This window comes from Balaenoptera musculus, chromosome 18 (assembly GCF_009873245.2).
Source record: "Balaenoptera musculus isolate JJ_BM4_2016_0621 chromosome 18, mBalMus1.pri.v3, whole genome shotgun sequence".
Taxonomy (NCBI): Eukaryota; Metazoa; Chordata; class Mammalia; order Artiodactyla; family Balaenopteridae; genus Balaenoptera; species Balaenoptera musculus.
Window position 1 is genome coordinate 31027881 of NC_045802.1, and position 12290 is coordinate 31040170.

The 12290-nt window shown below is 33.1% G+C and overlaps 1 protein-coding gene across 1 annotated transcript in view; it reads left to right on the forward strand.

The window, feature by feature from the left end:
- The first annotated feature begins 353 nt into the window (after positions 1–353).
- Positions 354–12290, forward strand: part of LOC118884041 (kinetochore-associated protein NSL1 homolog) — a 160722-nt gene continuing 148785 nt past the window's right edge. The window contains exon 1 of the mRNA XM_036831376.1: positions 354–401. Within this exon, the coding sequence (XP_036687271.1) occupies positions 354–401 (48 nt within the window). The remainder of the gene's footprint in view (positions 402–12290) is intronic.

Sequence of the window (12290 nt, forward strand, 5' to 3'; positions counted from 1 at the left end):
TAAAATCATCTGAAAATGACTGTCTATGTATGGTTAGTGAGAGACTGAAGCTATTTCAGAGAAAATGAATGAGTCACAGTAATGAGTTCTTCCTTTATTGTAGAGTTTAAAATAGACTGCTCAGGCTCTTTCTTGGTTGAAGCTACAGTATCACACAAGCATCTTTGAATCTGCTAAATAATAGCTCTCATCCAACACTTCTGATACATTTCATCTGAACTAATCATTAGTGATAGAATTGCATACTTGGTACTTATTATAAGTAAAGATTTTGATAAGTAAACTTTTGAGACCCAACATGAAAATCCAGTTTGAATGAATTTTTCACAAAACTGAATAATGACACATTCAAGATGACCCCGGAATGGGCAACTGATTATGAGATTGGACAAAAAGAGAAGGTAAACATATGAGAATACTTTCAGTCTCAGAACATCTTTTCTTCTCTTTTCTCCCCCATTCCTCTCACTTCTTTGCTCCTTCTCCTTTCTCTAGTCTTACCTTTATCATCATTTTTTCTCATCTCTCTTGCTTTTTCTCTTACTTCCCTGAAACATTGTTTGATCTTTCTTATACTCTCTCCTGCACTTTCTAACTCCTTCCTTCTGGTCACTTTTGTCTCATTTCCTTTCCAATTCTTAATCTTCATTTTGATTATACCTTGAAAAAGGAGGAAAGGCTAAACTTAATGATCATTATTATAATTGAGGAATGTATTTTTGAGTGGTAAATTTAGGTCATATACATTAATGTCATCATTTGGTTCAAATGTTATAAAAACTCATTCAATTAAAGTAAAATCACTCTGAGATTTTTTTTAACATGAGGCTTATCTTTTGAAATAATTGTTTCTCAGCCTGGGCAAAGAATAAGATTGAGTTTATGATGAGAGCAATGTGCCAAAGATCAAGCTGGCCTACTTCTCAATGTTGCCCTGCCTGAGCAAATTGGAAGCTCATCAATGCGTTGGTTGATGATGCAAACAAAAATACATGCATGGGAGGCCAGGCTGCCTGTTGCTATGTGTGGCCAGCCAGATGCTGAGTCCAGTTGCAGAGCTGCTCCTGGCAGACAGAGGTTTCCATGGAGCAGGACATTTGGAAAGACTTTCCCATGTATTTGGAAGGGCATGCTGCTAGCTATCACTCTGAGACATAAAAAAGACAATGTTTTTAATGAACTTCACATTCAGAAACATCATGATCTGGAGAGAGAAAAGCATTCAGTTTCATGTCAGGATTTAGGGCCTATCCCACTGAGCCCCATTTTACTAAAGAAATAGATTTAAAATGCTTATTAAGAGAAGCCTGAAAAAGGACAGGGAATTTCAAAGATATAGGCTGAAAGAGGTGTAGAGTATATACATAGGAAATGTAAGAGTCCTACACTATTTGTACTGATATTAGTGTGTTTTAGTCTGTTTATAGTCTTTTTTTATGTATACAGTAAAGATACGTTTTCCCCTATGTACCCATGAACATTAGTAGCTAACCTACCCCAAGCTAAAGATAATCACTCAATTTCCTCCAGCCTAGGTGTAGGTTTGTTTCTCGTCTCCATCCCTTTTCTTTTCTCTTCCCTCCCCTGAAGGATTCAAAGCAACTTAATGGTATTAAGCATATTGGGAAAGGATGAAGCAATTCACCTAAAATACGAAATAGGGGATGGCCATGAGGGCTAAGGACCATGTAGTGGAGGTGGTATTTGTGGTCATAAAGAAAATATATGTTTTTAATGAAATCACAATGTCATTATCACAGCTAACAAAATTAAAAGTAAATCTTTACCATTATCTAATACACAATCCATAATAGAATTTCCCTTCTTTTCCACAAATAACTTTTTTTTATTTATTTGTATCAGGTTCCAAGCTAATTTCCATACATTCTATTTGGCTGTTATATCACACAGTTCTGATAATTTAAATATATCTCTTAAGGCTGGCACTTCAAATAGAACCTCAGCATTGGTTTAATATTATCTTTGCTTTAAGATTTATGAATTATGTGAATTTTTAAAAAAATTAATTCAAAGTTATCAAGAGAAGAACCAATATAACATTGTCTATAATTTAGAAGATAATTTATCAAAAAAAAATTTGAGATAAAATGTAGAAATTATGCCAAAATATTTTGTCTTCAAAGTTAAAAAAATCCTTTAAAGAGAAATGCATATATATATTTAAAAATATGTTTAAATTTATAAATATATTTATATAAGTCTAATGCACTTAAAATACATAACATGCTAGCTCTTATTTTTACTACCTCACTCTACTATCAGAGGGAACATGTCTAATAGTCATTATTAAGAATTGGATAATCCAATATTAAATTTAGATGTTTCAGACATACTTAGAGCAAAATAAAATAATTTTCTAAAGTACTGTTTATATGTGTCAATCAAGAATTTTTTTTAGTCCTGATTAATAATTTGTACCTTGGTTCAGAAGACTCAACTTATAGTCATGGCAAATTCTTAACAATTCATCATTAATATTTGAGATTATAAACATATAAATGTGTAATTAATTTAGTTTATAGACATAAATGTACAGATAGAATTTTCAGCCTCATATTGGCTTCACTCATAAGCAGAAATGGAATTCTTATTGCATATTTGAAATTTCTTTTCTATGAAAAGAATTTTGAAAGATTTATTTTCTTGCCTTTTTAATTTTTTTTTACTAGTTGAAGAGTACTGTGAGCTTATGAATGTTTTAATAGAAAGAAAAAAGAGCCCCAGCTCCTTCTTTTTCTTAAAGCAAATAACATTTTCATTCTAATTCTTCCTCACTCTATAGTTTCACAAGAGTTTAAAAATTCCCCTGTCCACATTTCACAGAATCTGACAGACCCATACCCCACCCCCCACTTTAATCTAGTGACTTCCGTATTGATCAGGTATGAGTGTTTTTTGTGCTATTTGACAAAATGAAATACCGTGTGATTATTTTAACCATGTGAGTGTATGTGCGTGCGTGTATGTACACATATGTGTCTTATTATTGTTATGAAGCCAAATTAAATTGCTATATGATAACTGAGATTTAGATTATTATAAATATTATTTTGAAAAAGACAAAAGGCCAGTATGGATTAATTTTGTACAATTGTAGATAAAGTTGATCTTTTTCTGGCTTGCCTAAAATCAGTGTTTGGAACATATTTACATTGTTAGTAAAAATTTCTCCCTTATATAACCATTTAATCATTTCATGTTTAATTCCTTGTTCATGGCACTGCAGAAAAGTAACAAAATGTCATATTTTAAATAACACTATATCTCAAACATTAAAAAAAATCTGATCATCCTAATTATTGATGACTTGAATTTTATATACTCTGTTTCATTGCTTTTTTCATGAATTTAAAATTTTGTGCGAGATTCTAGCTTAAAAAGTATGTTATTTTCCATGTTCATTAAGGGAGTATTTTTACCCTAGATCTGACGTTTTGTGAGATGGAATATTTGGTGTTTCCCAGGCCTATTATCAACAGTTAACACTGTATTCACTGGACAAATGTTCGGAATTTTTTGGTAAACTACAATCACACAATTTTTCATTTGCTTGATTCCAAATACTGATATTAACAAAAGAAATATAACTGATGATGAGATAAAATATCAAACAAATGAAGAGAAGTCCCAAGCAATCCCAAATGACACTCAAATTTTGATAAGAACAAACTATTTCTACGTGGGCTGGTAGGCAGAACATCTGGTGAAAATGAAGAATCATCGGTTTAGTGAAGATGTTTATAATTTCCTCTTTTGATCTTAATGAAAATTTGAAATTTTGTGGTATTTCTGAACAGATAGAGCTGTGACCAATGTTTCTCAATTCACACAGGTGATTTTTGTCAACTTTTCATATTTAATCTTTTGATGTTATATTTTCTCCCTTTATGGTAATCTGAGGGGAAAGGTATATCATTTTGCAGGTGTACCTGAGGACCATTATTGAGATAACGTTTCAAAAGGTTTATTTTTAGCTTGTTGCATCCAATTTTTTTGTTTTGCTGTTAGGTTGATTAATTGGTTAATGACAACTTTAGGTCAGTGCTACTTGCTTCTCACAAGCTCTTATATAATAGATGGCTATATTTGACAATTTCCCTTGCTGTTGCTTAAAGAAGCACATGTTTTCCCCTGAACAGAAACCTGATTTAGGAATTGATAAGGATGGCAACAATGAAAGAATTATGGGGTGTATCCTAGCCTCCCCTCTCACCAAGTGTAGCCACATAGCAGATGTTTTCTCTATCAGAAAAGCAAGGAGTGAGCACTGGCTGGTGAGAGGAAGGTCAAGAACAGAGAGGAGCAAACTTGGCAGAGGTTGGGGTCTGAGACAGCAGGAGCATTCCCTGCCTCTTCTGTGTCCATATTCCAACCCTGTGACCTTTACAGTCTATCAGTAATATGATCACAAGCGGAAAGTGGCTTTCCCATATGGTTCATTTTCTTCACATAACAGATGAAGAATCATGACAGAGTGAGACCCACAAAAACTCAGTGAGGGTATGTTCCACTAAAAAGGCTGTAATTAGTAGAGTGACAGCCATCAACCTCAGTGATTATCAGTGACACCTATTTCTCTCTTTAAATAAAAGTCAATTTAAAAACATCTTTAAATAGAGTCACAGATGTAGAAAACAAATTTATGGTTACATGAGGTGAAAGGGGCAGGGGGTAAATGGGGAGACTGGGATTGCCAGATGCACACCACTATATATAAAATAGATAACTAATAAGGACCTACTGTATAGCACAGGGAACTCTCCTCAATACTCTGCAGTGACCTATATGGGAAAAGAATCTTAAAAAGAGTGTATATATGTATATGTATAACTGATTCACTTTGCTGTACAGCAGAAACTAACAAAACATTGTCAATCAAATATACTCCAATAAAAAATAAATTAAAAAAAATAAAAAGCATCTTTACCCAGCAGAGTTTGTGCTAAGGAAAGATTGGTTAATGTTGAAATATTAGTTAAAAATAAATACTTTAGATTCCTAAATAACCCACCCTTATAAAACTCAGACTCTAACCTCTTTTTAAATATGCTTTTGAAGACATTCTTTAATTAAGAAGGAAAAAAAAAAATTAGGATGATCAACATTTCCCTTTCTGTTTTAATTCCACGTAGTGAAAGAAGCGATTCCTGGAAATACTCATGATGTGCTTGGAGAGTAAGGACAATCTCCTCCTACTATTTGGAACATTTAATTTGCAGCTTGAGTTGCGGGGGGTGTTCAGATATTTTCTGAACAGCCTTAACATACAATATACAATCTTTTTTGTTTGTCTCATAACACCAATAAGGAGCTAACAGAGCTTACAAGCTCCTTTATAATGGGATGAATGACTGTTGTATTATAATTGCAAACAAAGCTGCAGATGCAATGCAAAATTCTTTTTATGCTTGCAAATATATTTCTCATTGTTCCTTGTTTTAGAAGCAACCTTAATTTGCACTGAAAATTCTGTCAGCATCTTATTTTCATAAGACTATGTATCTTTTAACATGGACCTATTGTTTTTTTCCAATTGGTGAATACTTTTTTCAGGAAAAGTGTTTACTAAATTCACGAGACTAGCACTATTCCTACTGCTATAATTAAGATGCAGTACTTATACCTTAGCCATAAAACTATTCACTCCAGAAACTCATCTTATGAGCAAAGTTTTAGCTTACAGTTTTCTAAAAAGGCCTTTGGGCATATTTTATTTATATATCCATGTGTACAGAAATGTGTTCAACATATTTTTAAAAACTTCTTCCCGGGAGACATAAGGAAATTTTTCAGGTAAATATTTATATGAACCATATCAGAAACCTTACAAATGTATATTACTAATAGATTACTTTAAATAATGTATATTATTTTTTCTTTCTAAAATGTCCCTATATTTGTATAGATAGTCTTTCTGAATAAAATTATAAATCATCATTAAAAAGAATGGAGGGGGCTTTAGATATCTTATTTCTTTGCTATGTATACTAAGACATTTTTCTACATTTCCTAAATGCACCAGAGATATGTATGTCATTGAATTGAACAAAACAATATTAGTTATAACCCTCAAATCTGTTGATCATGTACTATATCCCAGGCATTATTCTTGTCAATTTAGCTGTGTTAATAAGTATAATTATTATAATAACACTATAATGTTAACACTGTTATTATTTCCATTTTACAGATGAGAAAAGTGAGGCACAGAGATTTATTTACTTGCTCAAAGCCATTCAGCTAATGAATTGTAGAACTAGTATTGGATCCTAGACACTTTGAATGAAGAACCTATGTTTCTATCAAGAAACTTTGTCACATTACTAATTCTGGTCAGTCTAGTGGATTGATTTGTTATTTTCCACCATAAATTGCTTATTCCTGGAAAAGAAGATATGCTTTTCAGCTCTAGAATTTTCCTGTATCCTTCCAATTGACTGTGCATGGTCAAGTTGTATGTTCCAAATATATTTATCACTCTTGATTGTAACATTGCTAAAATTAGCTTACATAATTAAATCAAGCCCTTTACTGTTTTTACTTTAAATACTGGAACAATATTAGGAAATAATTATGAACCCATCATTTGTTGCACTCATATCTGTATAATCATCATTGTCATTTTCCTCTGGGGAGAGGATACTGGAATCTGCTAGGAGACTTAAAAAATTACAAATTATTTTACAAGACTTATTTCCAAATAAAATCAAGTTTAGCACATTAAAGACTTTGTTCACAATTACCTTTGGTGTTTTGTGATGGAGAAAATAGCTAAAAATGACAATCAGCTAAGAAATAGTAAAAAAATCCAAGGAATAATGACCTAGGGATCCCCATTGTGTTTGCAGCTTGAAATTTTTCAGTTTATTTCTATTGTATGGGATTTCTTCAACAATGCTAAACCGTGTACTTGCCTAAGTCAGAGGCCATCTGTTGGATGGATGCTGCTCACCTGTGATGCCATAATTGTAGAATCTTTTAGGACAGTGTTCAAATCCAGTGCCTTACTTTTTTCCTGCAGCTTGCATCCCTGATTCTTGCTGCAAGGACTTGTAAAGGGAGCAGGAGAGAGCAATATTCTAGTCTTCCTGGAAATTTGCATGTAGCAAAGCATGTAAATCCATATTCACAATGTGCATGGTTCATGGAGTGATGAAGACAATATGAGCCTCAGAGGGAATGATTGTTTCACAACAAGGAACTCATGCATTTCAAATTGCTTGACACCTGGGCTTGAAATAAGTCCATACTCCTGTTGGTTAATGCTGCTGCTGTACTGGCAAGAAGACTGACAGCTTGAAGGGGCATTCACAAAGTCATACAGCCTGTTAATTCTGGGAATGCATCTTTTTTTTTTCCCCTGACTGGCATGATTACAAGAAAAAAAAAAAAAAAAATGGCCATGTTTTCCTAGGCCTGCATCTGGTTGCACAGCACAATGAAAACATAGACTCTGCTTTGAGTTTATGGAATTCAATTCTCATTATTTCTGCTTGTACAAATGCATTTTGCTGAGATTGTATAAAAAACTGAGATTATCTGGCATAGACTTTCTTTCATGTCCTTCATCAAACTACTATAGTATTATTCATATCCTTTTAGTTTTCTGTTTTAGTTTCTGGTTTTTTTTTTCCATACTGTCTGGGCTTTGCCTCATATAGATTCTTGCATAGAAAGGATAAATATCTGATTACTCTTTGGTCTGTGCATAAACATGGTTTTCAATAGATTTCTTGGTTATATTGAGTACAAACTACTTAAAAATATATTAAGCATCTCTTTATTTTCTTTCTCTGCATGGCTACTGATATGTATATATATCAGTAATATATATATACATATATACACACACACACACACACACACACACACACATATATATATATATATATATATATATATATATCAGTTCACACGGATCCACTTGAAATATATAGGTCCAAGGCTCTCAGCTCCCCATTATCATCCCAATTATCCTCTTAACTAATGTCCCGTGCACTGTGTATTTAAGGTTTATTTTTGACCTTTTCAATTGCAGCTACACACGTTATCTTTGCAGTTACTGGGGAAAATGGAATTAAATCAGCTAATCACAGGTCTGGGGAAAAAAAAAAAAAGGAGCTTGTTCCACTGAAACCTTAGAAAAACTCTGACAGCACACTCTGTAGCTATTCATATCACTTTTTCAAAAACAAGCTCTGTCTTTAATCTGTTATTTGGTTTCAAGCCTGCTTTGATCCATTATTCACTTTGAAATCCAACCTCTGTTTAGACATTCACCTTAGCCCTATATTCTAAAATTGCACCCCACAGTTCAGAAAGATGGAATCTTGCAACAGCAGCATTTTCTTAATTTCCCAGATAATAGAAATCCACAGAGGCTACTGAACAGCCGAACACCTCTGAGTTGGCTCCAGCCCCAAGAAGCACAATAATTGGGATTCAAGCAATTAGACAGTAATTTGTTTTTGTATTGTTAGCTAAGTACAGTAATAATGTAAACTAATAACCAAATATTGAAATGTTTCCCAGCCTTTCTTTCAAAGAGCTCTAAAATTCTGGAAGATTAGCATCTTATCTCTATGTGTTGGTTGGTCCTAGTCAGTGCCCAATAAGTAGCATTTTTCTTTACTGACTGAAAACTGTTTAATTTGAGAAATAATATAAAAAAATAAAAAAGCCTCCCTTTCCTGAGTGGAAGCCCCAGAGATCTAGCAACTGAGGTCATCCTTGGGACCCCCTTACACCGAAATATTGTTCTTCTCAAGTTTTCCAATTAGTAAATAGTTTACATCCTTAGAGATAATATGAGTAAAGGGACAAAAAAGAGGCCAAAAGTACCACTAGGGAAAATTCTCCTCATGGAAACCAGGAATGAGGAAAAGGTATTCACTTCTCATAGAAGAAAATGTTACTTTATGATTTGAAAATGCATTGCTTTCTTAAATGAATTTAATCCCCCTAGTAATCTTGTTTAGATAACTAATTTGATTAGTGATTTTTCATTTCATGAAATATTAAAAAGTTCAACATTATTTTTTAAAGTTATAAGAATTCTTTAAAATTCTGAATGAGAGTTCCAAATTATATGGTATTGATTTACAAAGTAACAGGGGTAAATGCCTTCTTGTTCTCAAAAAGCCCTCAGTACTACTTCTATGTGCTCCTTTAACCAAGGAGAAACTTTCACTACAAAGGGTTTTCGGAATATGAATTTCAGTTTCTCATTGGCAAATTGTGGTTAATCCAGGGTGGCCTAAATTATATCAAAAAATATATCAATGTATTTTATTGATAATTTGGTCAGCCTCACACAGAAACCATGATACTTTATATAATTTTATTTAAAAACAAATTGTACTATACTTATTGATTCACAATCAATCATTTTTTGATCAGCTTCAAAGAATTTAAACAATTTATAATGAAAGTTTCATATTAAATACTAATATCAGATTTAAATTATATATATATCTGAGAGTATTCATGAAGTTTTAGCCAAATACCTGAATATCATAAAATTTACATTATGTATTCTTTTTTCTTTTTTATTGAAATTGATGTACAATATTGTATGTTACAGGTGTAAAATATAGTGATTCACAATTTTTAAAGTTTATACTCCATTTACACTTATGATAAAACACCAGCTATATTCTGTGTTGTACAATATATCCTTGCCGTTTATTTTATACAGAATAGTTTGTAACTCTCAACTGCTACCCCTATGTTGCCCCTCCCCCACATCCCCACTGATAACCATTAATTTGTTCTCTATATCTGTTTCTTTTTTGTTATATTCACTAGTTTGTCATATTTCTTAGATTCCACATATAAGTGATATCATGTAGTATTTGTCTTTCTCTGTCTGACTTATTTCACTTAGCTTAATATCCTTTAAGTCCATCCATGTTGTTGCAAGTGGCAAAATTTCATTCTTTTTAATGACTGAATAGTATTCTATCTTTTATATATGGAGTATGGTAGTTCTATTTTAGTTTTTTAAGAAACCTCCATTCTGTTTTCCACAGCGGCTGCCCCTATTTACATCCCCACCAACAGTGAACAAGGGGCTACCTTTTTTTCACATCCTTGTCAACACTTGTTATTTGTGTTCTTTTTGAGGATAGCCATTCTGACAAGTGTGAGGTGATATCTCATTGTGGTTTTGATTTGCATTTCTCTGATGATTAGTAATGCTGAGTATCTTTTCATGTGCCTGTTGGCCATCTGCATGTCCTCCTTGGAAAAAATGTCTGTTCAGGTCTTCTGCCCATTTTTAATCAGGTTGTTCATTTTTTTTTTGCTGTTGAGTTGTATGAGCTGTTTATATATGTTGGATATTAATCCCTTATCGGTCATATCACTTGCAAATATTTTTTTTTCCCATTCCATAGGTTGTCTTTTCATTTTGTTGATGGCTTCCTTTGCTGTGCAAAAGCTTTTAAGTTTAATCAGGAGAAAAGACAGTCTCCTTCCTGGTTTCCATGAGTATGCTGACTACTAGTTATCCATGAATTTTCTACTAGCACCTAAAATAATTTCACTAATCATTCCATTAAATGTATAAGCTTTTCCAGATAAGCTTAAATTCATGAGAAGTGAGGCCATTTGTCATTTCATTACATTTTCAGAACCTATATATTACCTGATATTTTGTAGGTGATCAATAGTTGTTTTGAATATATGAGCGGTTATATGCTTTGGGGTCTTTTTCTTCCTCTTACTATGAATGCCATCTCTATCCAATGCTCACTCTCTGCAGTATAAATATCCTCCATCCTTTATGGTTCAGCCCACTGTCATTTCATTCACAACACATTTGCTGACCAGTCAGCTCTCCTTTTCCACATAATTGAACTCTATCAATTGTGATGACACTTATTTATCAGTCTTGTGCTAAGATATAAACAGACTAAATTAATTTTCTCTCTACCCAATCCATGCGTGTGTCCCTAATCTCTGGAAACAGAATCTAAGGTAAGGAGGTGAAGCTGTACAAACAGACCCATTACTGTTCTCATGCACTAAACTTTCCCTTTATGATTTCCTACTTAATTATCTTCATCATCATCATACACAATTCTCAGTGTGCAAACAACAGGGATCACAGAATTTAATGCATTTCAAAAGTGATGATTTCTTTTTTTTTTTCATTCTGTACTGTTCACAGCAGAATTGGGATCAATATCCTTTTCAATCTCAGGCTTTTTTACCTCAACATTTCATCTCAAAATATACTTTTCTACCTTTTTTACAATGTTTTCTATTAATTTACCTTATGTCATTAAGGTATCAAGAGGTATGTCTTTATATTCCTCAGTCACATTGCTGTTACTGCATAGGTTAATAGCTGACACTTGAGTGGCAAAAAGGAATAAAGCAAGAGATGTGGTATAATGAAGAATGAGCTCTCCAAGTGTATCATAACTACACTCCCTGAGTATACCCATGGAGACAAGTGGCTTGAATGAATTACCTGAATAAGCATAACTTCTTGTATAGAACTAATACAGATGTCATAAATAGAGAAGAAATAATTTCAGTAAGTTAAAAATAATTTCTTGAACCTTTATTGTGTGTCCATGTGGAAAGTAATCTATTGTAATGATCACATTTGTGCACATTAGAGTCAGACAAACTGGATCCAAGTCTCAGCTTTTCTCCTTCCTGTAAGAGTAACCTTGGTCATTTGATTGGTCTCTAAATCTCATTGGGAAGAATTATAATAATAGAACAACTTATAGGGATATCGTGCACACTGAATGTTGAGCATATAGAGTATGTAACTAGTAGCATAAGTGATATCAGCAAAACATATAGGGCATATTAGATATAGATATGTAATAAGTAGCATGTATGTGTGAGACAAAATGGATTTCATAAGGTGCATAATATATATATTACATATATATAGCTAGTAATCTACAAAATATACTACAGATAGAATACATAGAAATGTGAGTGCTGCTTATAGACAGAAAGACCAACTGGAAAGACCAGCTGGAAAGACCAACTCATGATCATACCTCTGCTTGACAGTTCTGTTACTCTTATATTTGGCATCTACTTGATGACACTCAGCACCATCCTCTTCTGGCCCCCAGATATGCTCTACCTACAACATATGCAAATATAATGCAAGGCTGTTTAGCAGGTGAGTTTATAAGCCACAACTATGGTGATAAACTATCACTATGCTCTCTCTTAGAGCACATGTGTGCAAGACTCAGGCAACTTCTGCCTGATCATGCTCCCTTGTTCCTTGC